The sequence below is a fragment of the Chiloscyllium plagiosum genome, unplaced genomic scaffold (genome assembly GCF_037043375.1).
Source record: "Chiloscyllium plagiosum isolate Xiang-an unplaced genomic scaffold, Cpla_swu_hap1 HiC_scaffold_23, whole genome shotgun sequence".
Classification (NCBI taxonomy): Eukaryota; Metazoa; Chordata; class Chondrichthyes; order Orectolobiformes; family Hemiscylliidae; genus Chiloscyllium; species Chiloscyllium plagiosum.
The window spans coordinates 40,053,634-40,080,227 of NW_028270161.1; the positions used below are offsets into that span (position 1 = coordinate 40,053,634).

General features: G+C 37.9%; 2 protein-coding genes across 2 annotated transcripts in view; one reads left to right on the plus strand and one right to left on the minus strand.

Annotated features, from left to right (window-relative positions):
* cog5 (component of oligomeric golgi complex 5) overlaps positions 1 to 26,594 on the plus strand; it is a 131,461-nt gene that overhangs the window by 35,258 nt on the left and 69,609 nt on the right. Inside the window, exon 7 of the mRNA XM_043713659.2 lies at positions 20,036 to 20,166. Coding sequence (XP_043569594.2) covers positions 20,036 to 20,166 — 131 coding nt within the window. The remainder of the gene's footprint in view (positions 1 to 20,035; positions 20,167 to 26,594) is intronic.
* Positions 43 to 4,463, minus strand: gpr22a (G protein-coupled receptor 22a). Its single transcript, XM_043713667.2, has 2 exons — positions 4,326 to 4,463; positions 43 to 1,313 (listed from the first exon to the last, which is right to left on the minus strand). The coding sequence occupies exon 2, from the start codon at positions 1,282 to 1,284 to the stop codon at positions 43 to 45; it is 1,242 nt and encodes a 413-aa protein (XP_043569602.2). The 5' UTR covers positions 1,285 to 1,313; positions 4,326 to 4,463.

The following is a 26,594-nucleotide window of genomic DNA, read 5'->3' on the forward strand; positions in this document are numbered from 1 at the left end:
TGATGCTGAAATTTGTGTCCAAATATGATATTTCATTGAAAATTACCTTTTGTTTCTTTTGTGATCTGACCAGGAGCTGTGGATTATTGGATTGTTGCGGTTGCCATCAGCCTCAATAATTGAGACCACTTTTTTTTTCATTTTGGTTTTGAGGACCTTTTGGAATTTTTGCCTTGCGAAGGCATATAGTAGAGGATGGAATATAGTTGTTCCATAAGCCATGATTAGAAAGCACAGTCTTAATTTTACCATTACATCATCTAGACCTTTATATAATATGACAATATTAAAAATTGATATAGGCGTCCAGCAAATAAGAAAAGTTAAAATAATTAAGAGGGACATTCGGAAAACCCTTTTTTGTCGTTCTCGCCTTTCACGATGGCGTCTAACAGCTCTTCTCAGGGCAATTATTACCGAGACAGAAGTTCTTACTCCCAGTATTGCGTTGTGTCCTCTGTTACTTTCTGGTTGGGCAGTAGTTTTATGGTGTATAGTCAGTGGCATGGTCTTTTTTCCTTTTGTTTTTTTCTGTCTAGTTGAAAATCGTGAGCCTATTCTGATGTTCAAGGCTTGAAGTATTTTGCTATATGTTATCAACATTACAACAGCAGTGAAAATAAAGATGGGAATCTGAATTAGAAGGTGGTAATATATTCCCAGTTCATTGTGGTATACATTTACACCAATGCAAAAGTTTGTATTATTTTGCCAGGTGTTTTCATTGCTTTGTAGATTAACAAAACTGATTTCAATAAAAGGAATTGTAAAAGCACAAAAGGATACAATCCACACTAATGTTAGTAAAGTTATGGCCCTTCCCATGGTCAAAATTCGATTAGCTGGCTTTACTGAAATGTCATAACGATCCAGTGTGATTGCCAGAACATTTACTGCAGTTGCTACACTAGCAAAGGAAATACAGGCTTCGTGAAAATTGCAGATCAAAGCTGTTTTGCTTTCCAGTGAAACAAGAGTGACAATTATTGTAAGAGGAATGCATCCAACACATATAACAACATCCAGTATGTGCAAGTTCATAGTGATTATATTACTGACTGAATTAATCAAGTTTGACTTCATGCAGTAAAGTACCAATACTGTCAAGTTACTGCTGAGTCCTAATACAATTTCTAGTATGAATAATCCAGTAAGAGATGCCTGAAAACTTGCTGGGTAAGGAAGAGTCTGATATGCATTGCCGTTGATATTATGTATCTCATCTTGAACTGTCAAGTTGATTTCTGGCTGCATGGTGACTTGTAAAATAAGATGAAAACACATTCTTTGTAGATAATGGATTTTGATCAATCCTGAAAATGTAAACAAGAGCATTTAAGCATTACTGTGTCATACTAAATTTTATGAAGGATCACTATACAAAAGTCTTGCATCTATTTTCTTTTTGACCATATACGCCAGTTTTATATAAACTTGATTCCGAATCAGTCAGGTTAATATTTTTCATGGTTTGGATTTTTTGCTGGTTGTCCCTGTCTAAGTGACACACTGTGCTGACTTGGGAGTGTATCACCATTATTCTACTGTTGCTAGGTCAAAATTGCAGAATCCCAAACAGTCTTGTGAATGCTGTACCCCACAGACTGCAATGGTTCAAGCAGGGAGGTCACCACCAAATTTTTAAAGGCAGTCAGTGTTGGGCCAAAAATGCTGAACTAGCTAGCTAATGACATACCTCATGAAAGAATAAGGTTTTCAAAACAAATCAAACAATTGTTTATTGTTCTTTTAAATTGGGAAGATCTGACCAATAATTAATATTTATTTTCTGATCACTTCAGAAAATTGATGTGTTTAAGAGGGCATATTAGAAATAAACGTTTGCTTTAAATTTAATGAAATTGTGAAATAACTTGTAATATGTAAAAATTTAAATATTTATGATGATGAATAACTAAAATCATTTTTAAGTCATATCTTTATTTTTAATGTAAGTTTTGTACCTGAAAGATGCCAATAGTATATTTATGCAGTAATTGTTATTTATATGTATATTTGTAGCCTTTAAAGATTTATATTCTAGGTCATATTATACACTGATAGTTATTCTTCTGCTTCAAAAATAAATATTGGGTAAAATGCATTTTGTCAACAGTAGGTCAGCTTTTCTTTAATAAACCTCAACTTATTGCCATTGTAATAAAAATGCAAGAGTTCTGAATTTTAAGGTAAAACATTTCATAGCTGGTTTACAGATGCATTAGCTACTAGGGTAAAAATTACTGTAATTACTATAATATCTGAACATCTCTTCAAGTAGAATGTACAGTCTAAATAAAACATAGCCCAGCAGCAGACTCTGTGATATGTTATTTTCAAGGTGCCATATATAAATACAAGTTGTTGTATTCTGTCAAGTAGAATGCTCAACAGGAGTAACAGTAAAATACTATTTCAGCTATTCAGTCAGTTCCAGATATTTTAGTAGAAGGGGAAAGATTAAATGAATATTTTGGGGTTCACTTTTCTTGCAAATCTATTCTTTACATCAGTGCTCCAAGTTTGTACTTCCATGCAGATAACAGGTGCATACTTTGGCATTACTGAAATTTCCTAACTGAAAAACTGCAATTAGTTTCTTAAATGAGAAAGATAGACCATCGTGTAGTCTACTATCAAGTGTGCATTATTGTCATTTTACAATTGTATTGAGTGATTTCTTATTTATTATGAACACTTAATTTTACATGTTGCATTGTCTTTTTAAAATTTATGTATGGATAAATCTACAAGATGCAAGTTCTTAAAGTATTTTTCCAATACTTTAATAAAATGTGGTTCTCTAGGCAACTTCTTCAGATGCGTAATTGGTCAAATGTACCAGATCAGATTTTTAGTACCATGCAAATCTGATGTCCTCTGAGTTGGCTAAACTCTGCAGCAATGACCACATATCACTGGGATAGGAAAGGAAATCATTGGTCAAGGGCCCTGCTCTATATCACTGTCTAGTTCCACCTAAAGGAACTAATTAGATAACTGTTAGAAAAGTAATATTTCAGAATGGATATTAATGTTTAAAAGTGTTGTGTTGCTGCCCTCTTCTGGCCATATTTAGATAGTAACAGGTGTATTGAAATTAATCACAAATATGATGTACTGCAATTATGGGGTGATTATGAAAATAAAATTAATATTATGATTTGCTATATCAGTTCTTTTTTGATTACACCAAAAATTGATGATAAAATTTAATGTATGCTTGTGCCTGATTCAAATTGTTAATCAAAACACATAAGCAAAAATATGCTTTTTGGCTTTGTATGAAAAATAGTTACATACAGAAGCTCAACATTTTATGTGCTGCTATCTGGTTCATTTCTGCATGAATAATAAGTGTGGATCATCAACTACTTGTTCTTGCTTTCTTAATTAAGTCTCTGAACTCTAACCCAGCTTTCTCATGCTCTTTTCATTGACCATGATATATGTATCCACAAGTTGATTATGGCATGAAGTGGGAGTACTTACAATTTATGGCTTGGCAAAATGTATTTTCTCAGTGGCTTGGATTTGGCAATCAGCGAAGTGACAGCATATCCAACTGACTTTGAAAAATCATGTCCACAAATATTTTGCAATCTCAGTGTCACAGATTTCCATTTAACTGATATTAGTTTAATTTTGGCACCAACTGGAAGGTATCTCCAAATGTCCAGGTGAATTGATTTAATCAAGTAGACAGCCAATCACATTGAAAAATTCACATTGATGTCAAACCAGGAATTAAAGTTATAGGTTAACCATCATATTTTGAAAATTTGATAGTATGAAACAAAGATTGGGGCATCCACATGACTTGGAGTTAACATGAACTTTTGTAGAGTCTCAAATCTGTTTAGTAATATGCACCTTGAACCATGAACTTTGTAGGAATTAGTGATCCCATCAGAAAAAGATTATTTTAAACCTTGGTACAACTTATATTTGCTGTGATAAAACTTGTAATAATATTGTATGAAAGTAATTTTCTTGTAATATGCACTGTATAATATCTATATCAGAATTTGATGGCAAATTATTTTAGAATAGATGAGATTGAGTTCAGCAGACTAATGTACATTTCACGATTCTTCCTTTATAAGTGTTGTGTGTCTCAGGCACAGATATCTGGAGGATGGCAAATCTCGAAAAAACTAAAATGTCATTGTATAGTTTATTCTGATTATCTTTCTTTAAATTTTCGTAATTACTTGGGCACAGACCTAGTGAAAACAGCACAGAACTTAATGTAGAAACCCACTTCAAAATGAATGATTTTCACTGTTTATTTGTAAGAGCGAATAGTTCATTTTCTGGCTTACCTTTTCTCTAGAAGTTTCTTTAGCTTCTAAAGTACCTGACATATTCAAGTTGATTTCATAAGCCTGTTAATCAGTGCCATGAATTTAAATTAGGATACTTCATTTGACATTGAAATAGACTCCAAAACTTAACTATTTGCATTTCCCTACATTTGAACCACTTGAGTTTGTGACTCTTATAATTTGAAAAATTGTTCTGATGTTCTTTGCAGTTAATAGAATAAATGCCAAAATATGGGGGCTCCGGCCATTGAAGAAATATAAGCTGGGCTTTCACCATGGATATTGTACACGTATTCCATTTCTGCCGGATTCCAGCACCTTTTTTTCAGTTTCCTTTTAAATTTCATTCATGATGTGCATTACTGATAAGTCCCAAATTATGCTATTAGTCACTGTAAGCCATATATTTCCAGTAATAACAGGTGTTGCACTCCTTTGAGATTCTTTAATTGCTGAATATGATTTTTTTTTCCTTTAATGAGATTTGAAAGTAGCTTGCATAATTAGGATGCAAAATTGATTTTCCATAGTATAAAGCCGAGAGTAGTTTACAGGAATTGAAATAAGCTGTTTGCATTGCTGGTTTGTAGATTCCATTATTGCATTTTTTTTTGGTTTACTTAATACCTCCTTAAGGAAGCAGTTTCCCAAAGCGTAATAAAATGGCAATGAAGAACATCGAAGTATCTCATATTCTTAATGCCTTATCAAGGTCAAACTCAATAAACACATTCAAATTGTATTGGTTTGCTTCATGATGTCAGAATGTTCTATGTTATTTCAAATAATCTGGACCATTTATGCGACCCTCTTTGGCTGTCATTCTATGAATTGAAATTCAGGTTGCACACTGCAGTAGTGACATGCATAACATCGGTGATGGGGTCTTTGAATTTCTGCTGCAGTCATTAGGGGTTTTCATTGGTATCATGTCCTTAATTTTTGCTTTTCCTACAAAAAGAGAAAGAACAAACTTGGTCAAATAGTGATCTGCACACTTTAAAGAGGTAACTTGTGAATTGTTAACAGATTGTAACGATTGTATCATCTTTTGTATGGAAAGAAAGTGATTTCCATTCAGTATAATTGTATTGGACCCTTAATATAAATTCTTGGAACCACAGAAAAATTGTGTGACAGCAATTCCTCTTACCATTCACCCTATTGTGTGGACCAGAGGTGTGAATCAATTTCTAGATTCTTTGAATTGCTGTAATTAGAGAATTTGAATCCTCGTCCTCAATTTTATGCTTAGCATAGTCCAAAAAAAAACTAGTTGATTAGTCTTGGTTAAATACCCTAGGAAAAGAAGAGGAACTAGCTGCGGAGGAAACCTTCTCATCACTCACTTGTGCCTACAAACGTGTTTGAGGAGAGCTATGAATACTTTATAATATCTCAACAATGCTAAATTGCTGGCTGCTGAGTGGAAGGTATAATCGAGTAAATTAGGAGGGAGGAAATTTAAAAATAAAATGTGCCATCTTAAATAAAATGAGAATTTTAGCAGAAGAATAAATCTCAGTGAAACTGATCCGAAAAGGATAAAATAATAAATGAGTGCAAGCAAATTTGTGAATAGCAGTTATCATGTAAATGTGTATGATTTAATATTTTACTTCTATGCTATGTAAAACAAATTACAAAATGAGTTCAAGATAATTTGAACATTTTGTGTAAATTAAATGTAATTCGGTAAATTAATGTTACAAAATTGTGAAAAATTGACTTAAACTTGTAGTAATGTCCGATGATACATTTTAGCATTAACAGTTTGGACTAGCATTGCTCATTTCCTTTGTATAATGAACAAAGCCAATGTGGTGAATTTAGTGAGGCTAGATTTATATTTAATCCTCACTCTATACTTCATTTGTTTAAAGATACAGCTAATATATCCAAATAAAATTGAAGTAGAGGAAATAGAATTTTTTTTTCTCTGAAAATTATTCGTACGATACGTAAAACTGGTTTCAAAATGCAAGTGTTGCTTTAATATCTGGCCAGTTAAAGGACAATGATATTGACAATAGTCAATCATAACTCCTTTAACTTATTTCCAGAGCACATTGCAATTGCTTTGCAAGTGTAACACTCCATTATTGAAAAGCAACATTTGGCTGTACTTATATTTGGAGCTGTTCACTTTATTTATTTTATTCTTATTTGATGCTTAGAACTTATTCGTGCATTCAAAATTAGAATTCAGAAGATTTAATCATTTTATCACTGAAATATTTGTGAGAAACATTAACATTTACTATAAGCCAGTTTGTCTTTTAGCATTTAATAATGTGCATGTCGAGCTACTAAATATGATAGTAAATAAAGACATCTTACCTTAGCTGAAGACCAAAACCATTCTGTATGCAAGCCATTTACGAAAGATCCTCTTGGTAACAGAGTACAGTATGTAGAGTACTGTAAGAAGTGTTTCTGAAGCTGATCATTTAAACAAAACCTGCTTATGCTGAGATTGCCAGCATATAACATTGATGAGCTTCTGAGCCTATGTCAATAGGTTGTTTCTTTTCTAAACTGAGAAATCAATAAGCTTCTGAAAATATCCAGTGAAAGTGGCATGCTGCAGCCTTATGTCTCTGGAGATCACATTCAGTTATAGCCCTTTTGGAGTGGTAAGGCAGTATGAAGTAATTGTGGGCGGCATTCATCGAATGACAGCTTGACTCATTGCTTCTCTTTACTGCAGAGAATTGCAGTGTGTGCATTTGTTTTGATTTGCTAACCATAATGGATTTGACCAATTCTTTGTGCAAAGGGGTGTGTTCTCTTTTTTTTTCCCCCTCTTCCCACACCCAAGTTCAATAAATACTTGTTTTGATACCTCAGAATATGTTTAAAAGACCTAAATAAATTTGGGGTCCAATTGACCCAATCTAAAGAGAACTGAGCATTGATAGCAAGTATTTCAAAAATTAATCTAAAGCTAAAATTTTATTGATTTTCTTCTAGAATTAAACACTTTATTTACTGCTTAAATATTGTGACTAAGTGTGGCTCACGTTTTTCTTCAGTTGAATTTTTATAATGCTTTTTTATATACTGAGTCTGGGAGATGGTAATTATTTTGCTGAAGATCATTTCATCAATAATTTAGTCTAGTTGCCTAGTTACACTGAGAATATTTTGCACATTTGTTACGTCTCATGATAGGAGGTCTGTGTACACTAGATTTGGAAACTGCTAATTATTTCATCTTGACCACTACCAAGTGAAGTTATACGTTTTATCTGATTGTTACTAATCATGACCATTTTCATCTCATACAATCAAAAGTATTATAAGTAACCATTTGAATGACATTGATTGTAAATTTAACTATAATGTGGAAAGTGTGATAATCCTAGAAAAAGCTTTACTTTTATTTTTAAAGGATTTATGACATTTTAGATACATTAATTGTGTTTCCATAAATTAACCTTTTCATTTTTAAGAAGGTTTTACAGGTTTATATATGAGTGTTGATTTGTATTTGATCTGAATTAAAGTAGTAATGTCCCATCTTAGGTACTACATTGCAACAATTAGATAGTCATGCTGAATAGAATAGAGTACTGTGAAAAGGATGTGATGTGAGCCTCTAGAGATATTAATAGTTAATGGCTTATGGTCCACTTGGTGATTTGGACTGTTGCAGGAAAAATTAAAAGGCATTGCAAAACATTAGGTGCTGTCTTTCAATCGGTATTTGCAGCACAGAAAGAATTTCACCAGGTTCATGCTAGTGTTTATTCTCCATGAGAATATCTTACCTATTTTATCTAACTCCATCAATGTATACTTGTATTCGCTTCATTTTTATGTATCACCAACCACCACTTAGTCACCTTGACTCAAGCTCTGGTCTCCCCTTCAAGTGGAAAGATCTTTTGTCTAGACTGTCAAACCCTTTCATATCTTTAAAGACCTCCAACAGTGCAACTCTGTTCTCTTTCCTGGTGAAAAGCGCCTCAGCCTCTTCATATTTCTTGATGATGAGCCACATTGGCTTATGTTAAGTCCAACCATTAAATAAAGCAATGAATTTGTTTTAGAAAATAATTAAATGGATGAATAAACATAGTGCATGTGAAATATAAACAGAAAAGTCTGGAAGTACTCAGCAGGGCGGAGGGTTTCTGCAGGAAGAGATGTGACAATAATGTTTCAGGTTAATGACTTTTGCAGAACCTGAACATTTTGGAGAAGAACAGGCTTTAAGAAATTATAATGAAAAGGAAAAAGGAATGTGCAAAGGGGAATGATCTATGATAGAGTGAAGGCAGGAATGATTATGTTGTAAAAACAGTGATCGTGTACAAAGTTTAAAGAAACATTGGCATCTCTCGTAGATGGAGAAAGTTGTCATGTCCAGGAATTTGAGGGAAAAAATGGCAGGTAACAATGAGCGATGCACATCTTCCATGTCTAGTGTCTCTTGCCAACCTTACTCCATTTACCACCATGTGTTTAGTTTAGATTACTTGCAGTGTGGAAACAGGCCCTTCGGCCCAACAAGTCCACACCAACCTTCCAAAGAGCAACCCACCCAGACCCATTCCCCTACACCTAACACTACGAGCAATTTAGCATGGCCAATTCACCTAACCTGCACATTTTTGGACTGTGAGAGGAATCTGGAGCACCCAGAGGAAACCCACGCAGACACAGGGAGAATGTGCAAACTCCACACAGAAATTGCCTGAAGCGGGAATTGAACCCGGGTCTCTGGCGCTGTGAGGCAGCAGTACTAACCGCTGTGAGGCAGCAGTGCTAACCACTGTGCCACCGTGTCGCCCGTCAGCCTGTGTTTCCTGGAGAATGTGGTGATTAAGATGTAACATGATTAAACTCTATATACATATAAGTGATGTAAATTTGGATTCTGAGCTGAGAACTGTGTAGTGGAGACATTAGTAGACTGTTTGAAAGAAAGATTGAATGGATACATTTATATGCTTGGCCTGAAATGATTGATTATATGAGTAAATATTTCAGAAATACTGAAAACTAAATTATTTAAAATTTAATCATGAGTGAAATAGTTCAAAACTCTTTGCTCCTGATATCACAATCTACAGACTACTCTTGAAATGGTAACTTTAATTTATGTTACTATGGAACTTTGCCTGCATAGAATATAAGTCTTTACTCAGTGAAGATGGTCCCAATTCAGTTTGGATCATTGTCATGCCTAGGGCACGAAGAGAGTTTTATTTCAACAAACAAAGCTGTACTTTTGTTTGTGTTGTACTGTACTGTATTTTTAACATAGACACTTGCTAAATTAAAACACTGCTATCAATCACAAAATGTTCAGTGACCACAAAATCACAGAAGACTTATGGTGTAGAAGGAGGCCATTCGGCCCATTGACCATTGTGCCAAATTGTTACCTTATGTGAATTTTCTGTCTGCTCCCCCCCCAATACCTTACTCATTGATTTTATTCAGCTAATTGTCCAAATCCCCTCGAATGCCTCAGTTGAACCTGCACCCATCACAAGTCCAGGCAGGGTATTCCATTACCCTAATTATTCACTGAGTTGAAAAGTTTTCTTTCTCCTACCTCGCTTGCTTATTTTGAAAATCCCTTAAAATATATACCCCTTCATTCTTGTTCCTTTTACAAGCAGGAATATTTATCCCTATCTCCTCTATTCAGTCTGCTCATGATTTTAAAGACCTGTATCACTATTCCTCTTTGCTGCATTATCTCGAAGGAGAACAGTCCCAACTTCAATTTATCCTCATAAGTAAGTTTTTCACACATGGAACCATCATCAGAAATATAACATAGACAAGGAAGAAACCATGGTCTCATTCGATGTAACGGCACTGTTCACCTCTATTGACAAAGCCCTAGCCAGAGAAACAATAGCCAACCTGCTAAACAGACATAACAGACAACAGGACGTTGAACCCATCAACAAAGACAGTATACTTAAACTACTGGACTTGTGCCTCACAACACACTTCACATTCAACAGATATACGAACAAATCAATGGAACACCCATGGGCTCACCGATCTCGGGACTCATAGTAGAAGCAGTAATGCAAAGGTTAGAACAAACAGTCTTACCACAAATTCAACCCAAACTCTGGGTCAGATATGTTGATGACACCTTTGTAATCATTAAAAACACGGAAATAGAGAATACAAACCGGATCATCAACTCCACACTCACAGGAATCCGATTCACGAGAGAGGAAGAAAAGGACAACCAACTCCCATTCCTAGACGTGAGGGTACAGAGAACACCAAACGGAGAATTCACCACTAAGGTACACAGGAAAGCCACACACACAGACCAAGTCCTGAACTATGAAAGCAACCACCCCAATACACACAAATGAAGTTGCATCAAGACACTATTCAAAAGGGCCACAACACACTACAGCACACCAGAACTGCAAAAAGAGAAAGAGGAACACCTATACAAGGTATTCGCAAAAAACGGATATCCTCGCAATTTCATCAACAGATGCCTAAGGGAAAGACAACAGAACGAGGACATGCCGCAACCCAAAGGACTAGCCACACTACCATACATCAAGAACATCTCTGAAATGACAGCCAGACTACTGCGACCACTAGGACTTATAACAGCACACAAACCAACAGCCACTCTCAGACAACAACTCACCAAAACGAAGGACCCGATACCCAGCATGAGCAAAACTAATGTAGTGTACAAAATCCCATGCAAGGACTGCACAAAACACTACATAGGACAAACAGGAAGACAGCTAACGATCCGCATCCACAAACATCAACTAGCCACCAAACGACACGACCAGCTATCCCTAGTAGCCACACACGCAGACGACAAGCAACATGAATTTGACTGGGACAACACTACCATTATAGGGCAAGCGAAACAAAGAACAGCCAGGGAATTCCTAGAAGCATGGCACTCATCCACAAACTCCATCAACAAACACATCGACCTGGGCCCAATATACCGGCCACTACAGCGGACAGCTGAAACTGACAATCGGAAGCGGCAGGGACAGGCCACTATAAATGCCGGAGGAAACACCACAGAAGCGCTTCACAGGAGGCTCCCAAGCACTGAGGATGTCACCTAGATAGGGGACGAAACGTTTGCAACAAAAACTTCCAGCTCGGCGAACAGAACCACAGCAACGAGCACCCGAGCTACAAATCTTCTCACAAACTTTGAAAAACTCTGCTGCGTTCTCTCCAATGAGTTCACATCCTTCCTGTAATGTAGCATCCAGAACTGTACACTGGTCTAGAAATTACCAGAAACTTCTAATTGACAAACTTAACCTATAGCCTTTATAGAGTTTAACACCTAAAATTGCAGGAACACTAAGTATAATAAGTCTAAGAGGGCAGATACCTCCTGTCTACAAATCTGAACTAATAACAAAGTGAGAGTTATCAAATCTTGTTATGGCCCCACAGTTATTTGCTACAATACACAGTGGTTTTGACCAGAGACATTAAAGTTGTTTCATGCAGGAGCCCTGTCACATGACTTGAAACTTTACTGACTTGTTGATAACTTTAATGATATACTCCTGAACTCTTATCTCAGTCTGAACCATCAGAACACAGAACAACATGCAGTATACCAGGCTCAGCTAAACCTTCCCCTCCTCGCAACTTTGCTCAAAAACTGAATTCTGGAAGAATCCAGTACAGTATTTGCCTGAAAGTGAGCTAATTTGCATTTTACAAGAAACAGTTGTTACACTTTGAACTGCATACACCTCCATCTGAGCTCCCATGAAAAGGGAATTCTGCCAAATCAGCCAACTGCAATAACTTTCACTGGACATTGATTTACTGATTCACATGAATTAATGCCCATTGTTTGGTGTTATTCCTCTTTTTTTTTTCCTTATACGTATTTCAATTAAACTGCTTGGACATGTTATGATATAGCTTCAGAGCAGGTTGGGACTTGAACCCAGATATTCTGACCCAAGAGTAGTGACACTGCCACTGTGGCAGAAGACAGTGAAGGACCATGATTGAGATATATAAAATTATGAGAGGCATGGATAGGATGGACAAGGAAAAACATTTTACCCTTGATAAAGGGATCATTAGCTTAAGGTAGGGACAGAAGGTTTAGAATAGAACCCCTATAGTGTAGAAGCAGGCCATTCAGCCCATCATGTCCACACCGAAAGATTGTGTCAACTAGGCCTGTTATTGTGTTTCAGTGGTAATGTCCCTACCTTTCAACAAGGAGGATTAGGTTCAAGTCCCACCTGCTACAAAAATGTGGCAGAAAATGTTTGAACAGGTTGATTTAAAAATATCTTGACTTGGTCTGTATTCACTTGAGTTTAGAAGAATGAGAAGGGATCTCATTGAAAAGGTAAACATTCTGAAAGGGCTGGACAGACTGGATGCAGGGATGATGTTCCCTGTCTAGGTGGTCCAGAACAAGAGATGACAGTCTCAGAATGTGCTGTGGACTATTTCAGACTGAAGAGGTAATCAGACTGGTGAGGCTGCAACCAAAGTATTGTGCGCAGTCCCAGTCACCCCATTACAGAAAGGATGTAAGAAAAGGATGGAGAGAGTGCAGAGAAGGTTCGCTAGAATGTTGCCAGGGCTGGAGAGTTGTAGCTACAAGGAGAGATGGAGAGGTTGGGGTTGTTTTCTTTGGAACAGAGAAGGCTGAGGGGTGAATGAGGTATACAAAATTAAGAGCGGACAGGAGGAACTGGTTTCCCTTGGCAGAGAGTTCAACAACTAAGGGTCAAAGATTCTAGCTAAGTGGCAGAAGGATTAGAGGGGACATAAGGAAAAACGTTTTTTGTGTCTGGAATTCACTGCATGAGTTGGTGGTGGAGGCAGAAACTCTTAAACTCTTTTTAAAAAAGTACCTGGATCTGCACCATAAGTGTTGTGAGCTGCAGGGCTATGACCAAAGTGCAAGAAGATGATGTTAGAAATTGATAGTGTCTTTGGGTTGACATGGACAAGACAGGCTGAACGGCCCCCTTTGTGCACTGTATAATTTCTATGGTTCGAGGAGAAGTCTCTTCACTTAGAGGGTGGTGAACCTTTAGGATTCACTGCTACAGAAGGCTGTGAAGGCAAAGTTACTGAATATATTTAAGGAATATAATTAATAGAAACTAAAGGTATCAGGGGGACATGGTGAAAGAGCAGAAGCATGGCATTTAGACACATGATCAGCCATGAAGATGCTAAATTGTAGAGTGACCATGATGGGCTGAATAGCCTATTTCTGTTCAAATTTTCTCTCTTTCAAAAACTGCCGGGCATTAAATATTAAACCAGACAGTTTGACCTTGTTTGATCATGGCATTGCCCTGAGAAATGAACCAGCAAATGTCTATCACCTGTTTTTTTGAGTTGAAATATTGCAGCGCATGTAAGTGCTGTAACTATAAAGAACAGGAACAAGTTTATAAAATGTGTAGCTTCCACGGCACATAAGTGTGCTCCACTGCGAGCATGACTAACCATCTAAATTAGTTGTCAGTGTAATATTTTGTACACTCCGATTTATCCAGCGAATTTTGTCAAATTACAGCATCACATCTAATGGACACTAAACTGCACATTTTGCAGACGTGTCCTAGTTGGGTATGGTCAGTATATGGTTTGTGCAGCCAGCCAAAGGGATATGCTGTTTGATAGGATTCGTCAGTCTTGAAGTGTATAGCCTAGATACCTGGCATGAACCTAGCACTAAAACATGTGCAATTTGCAGGACATTGTTTGGTTTGACAGCAATAATGTGTTAGTGGTGAGCACCACTCATGTTGCTACTGCATTCATGCAGCATTGTACAGCTAGTTTCACCTGTTACTCAAACTTTGAGATATGTACCCATCCAAAGTAATCTGAGATTGACTGGCCTCCATATATGCCGAAATAGATGGCGTTCTCATGGAATCCACACTAGTCCCAGTTGTCAAAACATTTTTCTTGGATTATATGAAAAATATATATTGGACATAATAACATCTAACCTTGCATATTTTCCAATATATAGAGGACAATTTTGCTACATTTGAATGCACAGCTAGATGTAAGACTTTCCTTGCATGTCTAATGGGTTCGATCCTGTGCTCAAATTTAAGTCTGAAACAGAATAGTCAACTAATTAGCCTATCAAAGTCAAATCTATCATCACTGGTCATTATACACACTTCAATCCCAGATGCTTTAGGATATAACTCTTTGACAAACTCATAATAGAGCCATGCCTTTGTTCACCATGCAGTAGCAACATTAGTGGTGTTTACCACCATCAGTTTGCTCCCTTCAAGCCAATAGGATATATTGCTGATGATGGAAATGAGTCATGTCGTATGAATGTCAGTATTTAGCTCCCTTCATTTACCAGACTTCAAAGAGCAGTCCACCCACACCCACTCCCATGTCTTATCCTTGTAACCCTGAATTTCCCATGGGTAATCCACCTAGCCTGCAAATCCCTGGACACTATGAGCAATTTAGTATGGCCATTCCACCTAACTTGCACATATTTGGACTGCGGGAGGAAACTGGAGCACCGGGAGGAAGCCCACGCAGACATGGCGAATGTGCAAACTCCATACAGACAGTCGGTTGGAATCAAATCTGGATCCCTGATGTGTGAGGCAGCAATGGTAACTATTGAGCCACCATGATGTTTAGAGAAGATGTGAGGAAAACTTTTCCATTCAAAGGGTGGTGGGGATCTGAAATGTTTTACGTATAAGGACAGTAAAGATAGAAGCTATTATAACATTTAAGAAGTATTTAGCCTTGCACTTGTGATGCCAAGGCATACAAGGTTATGGGTTAACTACTGGAAAATGGAATTAGAATAATTAGGTGGTTGTTTTTGACAGGTACGGACACGATAGGCCAAAGAGCCATTTTTTGTGTTGTGGATTTCTATGATCCTATCACCTATCTATTGCCCAGGTTAGATAAAGATTATGGAATCTTGTACATGTAGAATATTATTGTCAAAATTTATTTGAAGATTGAATGAGAGGAAGTTACTGTATCATTTATGCTATATGTTGAACCAGCAATGCCAGTGTATTAAAAATGAGAAATGTTATTGTAAGACTAAGTAATGCAGGGAATGAAAATGTCAGAATCATGGTTCTTAAGGGATGAATTGAATTATTCCATTAGCTGATCTATATTGTCAGGAGCAGCATCAGGCATACCTGGCAATGAGGTATCAGCCTGGTGAAACTATAGCACAGGACTACTTACATGTTGAAGAGTGAAGCAGCATGCAATAGATAGGGTGAAATGGTCCCACAACCAGCAGATCATATCTAACTCTGCAGTCTTGTCAGATCCAGTCATGAATGGTGGTGAACAATTAACCAACTAACAGCAGGTGAAGGCTCACAAAATCCCCATCCTCAGTCCAGTATATCAGTGAAAAAGGTAAAGCTGAACACTTGCACCCATCTTCAGCCAGAAGTGTAGAGTGGATGATCGATTACAGTCTCCCTGCTGAAGGCCAAATATCTCAGATGCCAGTCTTCAACTGATTTCAGTTTACTGTACAAGCGATCAAGGAATGGCTGAACACACTGGATACTCTGAAGGCTGTGGACACTGACAACATTCCAGCAATATTGCTGGCGACTTGGGTTCCAGAAGTAGTTGTGTAACTCATCATGTTGTTCTAGGACAGTTGCAAAAATAATGTCTACCCAACAATTTGGAAAATTGCCCAAGTCTGTCATAAAGTCATAGAGATATACAGCACGGAAACAGACCAGTCAGTCCAACTCAATCATGCTGACCAGATATCCTAAATAAATCTAGCCTCACTTGCTTGCATTTGGCCTATATCCCTCTAAACCATTCCTATTCATATACCCATACAGATGACTTTTAAATATTATGATTGTGCCAGCATCCACCACTTCCTCTGACAGCTCATTCTATACATGAACCACTCTACGTGTGAAAAAGTTGCCACTCCAAGGTCCTTTTAAATCTTTCCCCTCTCATCCTAAACCTTTGCCTTCTAGTTTTAGACTCCCCTACCCCGGGGAAAAGTCCTTGTCTATTTAGCCTATCCATACCCCTCATGATTTTATAAATCTCTATAAAGTCACCCTCAGCCTCTGACAACCTGGGGAAAATAGCCCCAGCCTATTCAGCCTCTCCCTATAGCTCAAACCCTCCAACCCTGGCAATGTCCTTCCTGTAGTGGGACACCAGAATTCCTTTGCATAAAAAACACAGCAAATCCAGTATGGCACTTGCAACTCTCAGTCTACTCTAGGTCACCACCAAAATGATAAAAGCGATCGTTGCTGTTGCTATCGAGCAGTAATCACAAAGAGTATCTTGCTCAATTATGCTCATTTTGGGTTCTACTAGGGCCACTTTGCTCCTGATCTCATTATAGCCTTGGACAGAAGAGCTGAACTGCAGAGGTATTGTAACAGTGATTATCCGTAACATCAAATCAGCAATTAACTGAGTGTGGCTTTGAGAAGCCCGAGCAAAACTGGAGTCGATGGAATCAGGACTAAACTCTCGTAAAGAAAGACGATGTGGTTGGTGGAGGTCAATCGTCTCTGTCAGTATATCATCGCATGAATTCCTCAGGATATAATCATTCCTCCGTATGCGCAAGGGTCCTGTTTCTGACAACTCCTTCGAATGGTGAAATCCACGAGTGCAGAACCTATTAAAAATACAGGTTAAAAATAAGTTAGAAATTGCGCATGTGTGAGTCTCCTCCGGAAGGTGAATTTTGTTGCTGCTTACTTTTTGGCACAGATAAGTCAATTTGCGAGTTGTGAACTTACAGATACAGAGGATTTACTGTATATATTTTTAAATCAACCTGTTCAGAGATATTATTACACACCTCTTGAGCAGGTGGGACTTAAACTCTAGTCTCCTGGCCCAGTGATAGACATGTTTCTCAGGATAATGGCCTTAGGCCACCCAACCATCACTGGCTACTTCACCAATGAGTTTCCCTACATCATAGGTTCAGAACAGGGATGTTCACTAATGACTGCACAATGGTTAATATCACTCACAACTCCTTAGATATTGAAACAGTCTGACAAGATCAGGACAAATTCCATGCTTGCTAATAAGTACCAAGTAACAAATGTCCCACTCAAATACTAGGCAAAGACTATCTCCAAATAAACATCAACTAACCATGGTCCATTGATAGTCAATAGCATTACCTTTGCTGAATCCCAAACTATCAACATCCTGAGGGTTGCTGTTGACCAGAAACAGGATTGGACTGGCCATATTGTTGAGACCAGTACTCTTTTATTGTTTTCATTTGTGATTTGAAACTGGGATGAATTTGGGAATTGAATTTTGTATAGCAGTTTGTTCTTAAAAAAGAGAGAACAAAAGACAGATTTTTGTTGTTGCAAACTGTCATGGAAAGGTATTGCAGGTTAATTACTCCTCTAATGATTCTGGAGATATTTCAGTACCAAGATGGTTCTATGCCAAGGGCCTAGCAGCTGCGTGGATGTTGAATTGAGATCAAGAGTGGATTTGTGCTGGCCAGCCAACCTCAAAGAATGTTGAATAGAAGAAAAAGAAAAATACCAGAGTGAACTAACTCAGCCACTGTTTTGGGCAGGGGGCAGTTTTGTATTCAAAACTTTCAGACTTTTAGGTTTTGCTGTCTCCACTTATTGACTTGTTGAAAGTTCTGTGAAAAGAATCCCAATCTTTAAGAAATAAGTAAAAGCCTCCAGAAGTCTGTATAAGTTGTTTGCATTGTTTCAATGACTTTGGAATTCAAGCAAAATATACAGTTCTACATGCCTGTAATACAGAGGAACCTCAATTATCCGAAAGAGATGGGCGGGCACTATTTCGTTCGGAAAATTGATTATTCGGTTAATAAATTAAATGCCTTTCCTATGGGGCTCAGAGTTTTTAAAGTCTGCTCCCTGTTCAGGAGACTAGCAGCAGCAGCACAGCGCGCGAGCCTCCACGTCCAACACCGCCCACCGCCCTTGTCCAACACCGCCCCCTGCCCCACCCCAACCCCGTCCAACACCACCCGCCTGTCCCCTGCTCCCATCCAACACTGCCCCCCACTCCTCACCCCCAACCCCATCCAACACCCCCCCATCCAACATCACCCCCCCTGTCCGCCCCACACCCCCAACCCCATCTAGCACTGCCCCCGCCTGCCCCTCCATCCCCATCCAACACTGCCTCATTCAAGAATTTCATGAATACTTGGTATTTATTCATTAATTTATCCCTTAAATCTATCATCTGTTAATGTGAGAATGTGAGTTTATGACCAAAGATATTAATGAGATGGTCTGCTAGTTTATCTGTGTTCTGCTAAAGCTACACCCTTATTAATAAATTGTTAATTTTTATTTAATTTATAAAGTTGGTGTTCTACATCTGTTATTTGTAAAGTATGGTTAGGAACAATTGAACAGTTTTGAGGGTCTTTGAATGTTCTAATGTCACTGTGTTGCGGGTTCTTCATTGTGCGGCTGATTTGGTTTAATATGTTATCCCTGTATCGTAACAACATCAGTAATTTGGCCGCAAGAGCAAGTCAGAGGCTGGGAATTCTGCAGTGAGGAGTGTCGTCCTTGTCTTCCCTTGTCTGTGCACCCACTATAAGCACAAGTCAGAGTTTGATGGAATACTCGCAGTCCTCCTGAATGTTTGACATTCAAGAGGATTGGCAGCACCTAGGGGAATCCAGGTTATGTGATTGGCATTTTCATTGACCATTTTCAACATTCACTTCCTTAAATGCACTCAAACAGTGGCAGCACTGTGTACCATCTGCAAGATGTACTGCAGTAATTCACAAAGATTCCTTTGAAAGCACTTTCTAAGCCCACAACCTCAACCATGTGGATGGACAAGGTCAGCAGATGCAGTGGAATATCACCAGCTGAAATTTCCCTTCAAGCCGCACACCATCCTGACTTGGAATTGTATTACTGTTCCTTCAGTGCTGCTGAATCTCACTCCTGAGCCTGGAGCTTGCTTCTGAACAGCACTGTAGGTGTTCCAATGACTGTAGAAGTCCAAGGTTGCAGCTCGCTGCCAACTTCTCTAGAGGAACACCAACTAGCCACGAAACGGCATGACCAGCTATCCTTAGTAGCCACACACTCCGAAGACAAGCAACATGAGTTCGACTGGGACAACACTACTATTATAGGACAAGCCAAACAGAGAACAGCCAGGGAATTCCTAGAGGCATGGCACTCATCCACAGATTCAATCAATAAGCACATCGACCTGGACCCAATATACCAGCCACTGCAGCGGACAGCTGGAACTGACAACCGGAAGCGGCAGAGACAAATCACTATAAATGCCAGAGGAAACATCACAGAAGCGCTTCACAGGAGGCTCCCAAGCACTGAGGATGTCACCTAGACAGGGGACGAAACGTCTGCAACACAAATTCCCAGCTTGACGAATAGAACCACAACAACGAGCACCCGAGCTACAAATCTTCTCCCAAACTTTGAATCTCTAGAGGAATTAATGATGGGTAGTAGCAATATCATATTCAATTTTTAAATGAAAATGAGTTGATTGCAGCAGTTTTTTTTCACACTGGTGAAATAACTAGGCAACTTTGCACTATATTAATTTGTGATAGATGTTTACAGAGGCAAAGTATTGATAGTTGCTTTATTTAATGAGATTCACTGAAGCTTTTTGTTTTACAGATTATCTTTCACAAGGAGTTGACCTATCAGGGATTGAAGTTATCGAAAATGATCTTCTTTTTATTGCAAGAGCTCGACTTGAGGTAGAAAATCAGGCCAAACGATTGCTTGAACAGGGAATGGAGACACAGGTAAATGCCAGTATCTTGAGTTGAATTATGATGGTTGCATAAGACCATAGGTTATAAGAGCAGACTTAGGCTAATTAGCCCATTGAGTCTGCTCCACCATTCGATCATCACGGATATATTTCTCAATTCCATTCTCCTGCCCATCTCATCATAACCCTTTGTCCCTTTACTATTCAAGAACCTATCTATCTGTGTCTTAAATACACTCGCTTTCTTGGCCTCTACAACTTTCTATGGCAATGAGTTCCACAGATTTACTGCCCTCTGGCTGAAGAAATTCCTTGGTCGAGAGTGTGGTGCTGGATAAGCACAGCAGGTAAGGCAGCATCCGAGGAATAGGACAGTCAACGTTTCGGCTGATGAAGGGCTTATGCCTGAAGAGTCGATTCTCCTACTCCTCGGCTGCTGCCTGACCTGCTGTGCTTTTCCAGCACCACACTCTCGACTCTGATCTCCAGCATCTACAGTCGTCATTTTCCCCTCCAGAAGAAATTCCTCCTCATCTCAGTTTGAAATAATTGTCCCTTCACCCTGAGGCTGTTCCCTCCAGGTCCTAGCCTCTCCTACTAGTGGAAACATCTCCACATCCCCACATCCACTGTGTCCAGGCTTCTCATAAATTTGAAGTTTCAGTGGGCCCTCAAGCTTTTCAACTACAGACACACAACTTGAGTACAGACACACAATTCTCGACAACTCCTCATATGATAAGCCATTCATCCACAGGATTATTCTTGTAAATCTCCTCTGAAACCTCTCCAATGCTAGAATATTCTTCTTTAGATACAGAACCAAAAGCTGCTCACAATATTCCAAACATTGTCTGACATTTAGCAATGCCTCACAGCACCAGGGACCTGGGTTTGATTCTAGCCTTGGGTGATTGTTTCTGTTGAGTTTGCACATTTTCCCTGTGTCTGCCTGGGTTTTCTCCGGGTGCTCTGATTTTATCCCATAGTTCAAAGAGGTGCAGGTTGGGTAGATTGGCCAGGCTAAATTATCCTGTAGTGTCCAGGGGTATGCAGGTTTGATGGGTTAGCCATCGAAAAAGAAAAGCACTATTTAGGGTTATAGAGATGAGGTGGGGGTGTGTGTGTGGGTGGAATGTTCTTCAGAAGGTTGATGCAGATTTGATGGGCTGAATGGCTTCTTTCTGCACTTTAGGGATCTGATTCAGTACATCCCTACTCTTGAATTCTAGCCCTCTTGAAATGAATGTTAACATTATGTTTGCCTTCCTAACCGCCAATTGAATCTGCATTTAAACCTTAAAAGAATATTGTACCGGGACTCCCAAGGTCTTTGTGCTTCAGATTTCTGCAGCTCTTATCCTGGTGTCATCAGCAAATTAAGCAACAATGCCTTATCCAGATTGTTAATGTAAAACGTGAATAGTTGTGGTCCCAACACTGATCCAACACCTTGCGGACCTCCACTACTTGCTGGTTGACGTCCTGAAAAAGACCTCTTTATCCTTACTCTCTACCTTGTGCCCAGCAGGCAGTCCTTGATCCATGCCACTATCTTACCTCCAATATGATTGGTTCTTGTCTTATTTAACAGCCTCTTGTGCTGCATCTTGTCAAAGGCATCTCAGTTATTGAAGACAATTTGAACAACACCAGTGTCCATTAAATAAAGCGCAAAAGGATAGACAGCAAACCTTGTTTAACCAGAACTCTCAATAAACCAGCAAACAGATACCTCAAATACCAGATCTCTGCGATGTCCAAGTAGTCAGTTGAGGGTGCGAGTGAAAAGACTCTCTGCCAGTAAATTTTATTTAAGGCAAAGTTGCATTATTATTATGCGGTATATAAAGTATAATAGTGATGTGTATATGTCCTGCATTGTTTCTGTTACTTAATGTGTGTCTTTGCATTGACTATGTGGACTTCTTTGCCAACTGGAATATTTAGTCAGCTGGTACACTCCTGGTCCCATAGGTACCAGTTAATAAAATGCTTGCTGTATATAACTTGTGTGTATTGCACATTTAAACCTCTGTCATAATTTCCTTTTCCTAATTTTAGTATTAGTTAATGCTTTTCTTGAATGGTCTTTGGCTTGTTAACTTGGGTTACTTTATTGCAAAGTCTTAACATTAACCATCTGTCTTGGAAAGATATGGGAGCAGGATTAGACAATATGGTCATCAAACCCACTGTGCTATTAAAATGATTATGGTGGATCATGTCTCAACTTCAATGCCCAAACCCATATCCATCGCTTTCCTAAGAGATCAACAATCTATCTCAATTTTGAAAATAATGATGAAGCATCCACAACCCTCTAAGATTCCAAAGATTCACAACCTTTTAAATGAAGAAATTGGTCCTTATCTCAGTTCCAAATGATTGAATCCCTTTTCCAATATTTTAGGGTTCAGAGACAGGGGAAATGATCTCTGTGTTTACTCCTTCAGAATCCTAATGATTCAATTTGAACACTTCTGCTCCTCTAAACACCAGAGAGCTTAACCATTCAGTATAGGAAAATCTCATTTCTGCAATCAAGCTAGTGAATCTTCATTGTACTGCAACCAATACAATTATCTATTTCCTTAGATCTGAAGACTAACTCTCTCTACAGTACTCAAGATGCGATCTTACTAAAACCGTGTACAATTGCAGTAAGAATTCCTTATTCTTGTATCTCATCTCCTTGCAGTTAAGCATCTACATGCTAATTACCTCCCTTATTATTTGCTGTAACTGCATGCTAACGTCCGGTATTTCTTTTACAAGTGTACCCAAGTCTGAGTGTTCCCACTAACACATTTCACACATTTAAAAAAAAATTCTGCCTTTCTGTTTTTATACCAGCGTGAATAACCTGTTACTTTCCTAAATTAAACACCATCTGTCGCCTTGGTGCCTACTCTTTAAGCTGTCTGTATATCTTATTTCAGCCTTTCTGTGCCCTCATCATAGGTCACATTCATATGTAACTCATATCATCAGCAAGCTTGAATAAGTTACTTTCAGTGTCTGTCTAAGTAATAGAGATTGTAAATTGCTGAAGCCCTAGTACAAATCCAGAACTAGCTGTAAATCTGTAAATGGAAGGGGTGGGAAGTACTCTAAAAAATTACAGTCCTCCAGGGAAGTGCTACTGACCATTTTGTTAGAACTTTGGATTGACTCCTGATTGACTTCATCGAAGGGGTCTTTAAAACAAGACTAGTGAGCGAGTGGGTGTGCTACTTTTATTTTTCAAAATTCTCCAGGTTCTGAGTTCCATTAGATTGGAAAATAATAAGTGTAACCTCTTTATTCAAAAGTGAGAGAGATGGCACGAAATTTCAGATATAATAGTTATAATAGGGAAGGTCTGAGCAGCTGTTATTAAATATATTATAGCAGGGCATTTAAAATAGTGTACAGAATTGCAAGCAGATAATCAACATGGATTTGTGAAAGGGAAATCATGTTTAGCCAATTTATTAAGTTCTTTAAGAAAGTCACATTTATCGTAGATTTAAGTGCAATGGTGAATGTACTTGTACTTAGACTTGCAGAAGGCATTTGACAAGATGCTCCACCAAAAGCTAAAAGATCCTGGTATAGGAGGTAACATGTTGGCATGGCTAGAAGACTGGCTTGTTAACAGGAAAACGAAGTAGGTGTAAGTAGGTCATTTCCTGAGTGGCAAGATGTAACAAATGATCTGGTATGGAGATCAATGCTTGAACTTCTACTTTTTACAATTCATGTAAATGATTTGAATGAAGGGACTGAAGGTATAGTTGCTAGGTTTGCTGATGGTACAAGGATAGGTAGGAAAATGAATCATGAAGAGGGCTTAAGGTTTGTGGTAGAAGGATATAGAAAGGTGTAATAAATTGTCAAATATCTGGAAAATGGAGTGCAACATGGGAAAGTGTGAAAAAAGAAAAATAAATGTGATTTCAAAAGGCTTATATGCAGATTAAGCAAATAAATAGGAAAGCTAATAGAATGTTAATAGCTAATTAACATTCATCATAGCTAATTCATCATGAAACAAATTGCATGCAAAAATAAGGAGCTTTGGTTTATAGGGCTTTGGTGAGAATACATTTGGAGTACTGTTTATAGTTTTCATAGTCTTTTTTTAAGGAAGGATGTGAACATATTGAAAGAAGTTCAGAGATGTTTACATGTTTCTGGAATGGGAGGATTGTCTTATGAGGAATATGTAGACAGGCTAGAGCTTCTGCTGGAGTTCAGAAGAGTAAGATTCAACTTGACTAAAACATACAATATCCTGAGGGGTCATGACGAAGTGCATGTGAAAAGGATCATGACTGTTGTGGGAGAATCTAGAACTAGAGATCACTTTTGAAATATAATGAGTCACCCATTCCAAACCAGGATAATTTTTTTTGATACATTGAGAGATTTTGGAACGCACATCCTCAAAATTAGTTGAAACAACACCCTTGAACGTTCTTAAGTCAGAGATAGACTGATCCTTTAAAATTTGAGTTATTGGGAATAGTTAGGATTGTGGAGCAATTGGATCAATCGTGATCTTATTGAATGGTTGAGTAGTCCCAATGAGCCAACTGGCTTATTTCACTTTCTAATGTATGTTTGCTGTGTAATTCAACTGGATGTAGAAGTTGACCTAGAATGTTGGCATCAACAGAACAATGAAATCTTTTATTACTGTTATGAAGATGTGGGTGCACTGCACTGTTAAGAGAGTTAAAAGTTAGCAGTGAAAGCACCAAATGTTCTCAGTAAGATACAGTGTAACATGTGCTCCAGCTGCTGGGGTAGCTGGTTGCCTGGAAATGACAAAACAGATTTTAATTAGGCCAATCAGTTTAAATTATACTCTGAAAAATACCAAACTCCAATCCAGTTTGAATTTAGTATATTGACAATCTTAAAAGCCAATGACACAATCCGATGCTTTGGGGGTATAAGACGGGGGAAAATTGGACAGTTGACAGGAGAACTGCCAAGCTACCAACATGTAAAAACTGCCTGAAAAATAGCTCTCTTAAAGGTATTTTTATTGATCAGTAACCTGTGAAGCAGAATCTCCAAGAAGAAAAGAAGACAGGAATACAGAGAAAACTGAAAGCTGCCTGGTTTTGAGATAAGAAGTTTTGTTTTGTAAATTTTAATTGGGAGTTTTATCGGACTAGTGTTGTGGAAGGGGAAGGTAAAAGATGGGTTAGAGGAAGAATTTGTAAATAGTTGTTATTTAATTACTCTTTGTTATACTTTAGGAAATAAAGTTGTTAATTTTTACTTTAAATAATTCTTGGCCTATTGAATTTTCACAGATTACTGCATGGGATAAATCTTTTCGGTGTTGCTGCTTTAAATTAAACAGGAGTGTTTACCCTGTGTTGTAACAATTACCTATAGTCATCCTAATGGGTTCAATAGTTTTCAGTACTGGTAGTTTTAAGGCTGACTCTTTCAAAGTGTTCAATCATTTGTAGTTAAAACTTGCTTAACAGCAAAGATTACAAAAAATACAGAGTACATTATACCTGATTTACAGTGAGATAATCAATCAGTGGTCTTCCCACTCTTTAAGAAAAAGAGAACACAAATTTAATAGCTTGAAATGGAGATTTAATCAAAGTTGTTACCATGTTTGAAAGGTTTTGATAATAAGGAAAATCTGTTTCACCCTAATTGGGAAATGCATGGAGGAGTCAACAATTTGAAAAAGTGAGGAAATAAGTTAGGAGACATTTCTTTGCTTATAGCATGGTCTGATATAGGAAATGGTTGAGGCGAAACAATTGTAATAAACATTTAAAATGGGAAAGTAAGAGGCTGTAGAAATGGGTTTGTTAAGACTTTGCAATAAAAAGATAGGTCTCCATTGAACTCACCATTGAAAATAAGCTTTTATTTTAATTACGAGGGCAAGCTTTCGCTTGAAAAGGCAGAAAGGTGTTAATTCATTGCTTATTTTACCAGCTTCATTAAGCACTGACATATGTATGGTAAATGTTATGTAAGGTTAAACAAAATTGTTCAGTCACATTTCTGTTCATAAAAGCATTACCTAGATCAATTAATCTTTTGTGATTTGAAGTTTTAGTTCATCAGCATATTTTTATTTGTAAAGAGAAGTAAGCTTTAATGAAGAATTGGACCCAAAATGCAAGTTTAGTTTCAACTCTTTTTCATTCTTGATATCAGCCTGAATATGCTGGATAGAAACAAGGTATGAAACCTGAATGTTGGAGAACACGTGTTACGTCAGAAGAATATTCAGCTGTGTTATTAACACAGGTTCTCTCTTTCATGACTGCTGAGTAGATTAGCAAAATCTAGGAGCAAGATTTTTATTTCCCATCCACTTGGCTCATTTATATGAATGTAAATGGAGATAATTTTGAAGGAATATTTATGCCAGTGAAGCAACTGAGTTGCCTTTAGAAATGGCATTATGTGGTAAACAGCCATTTA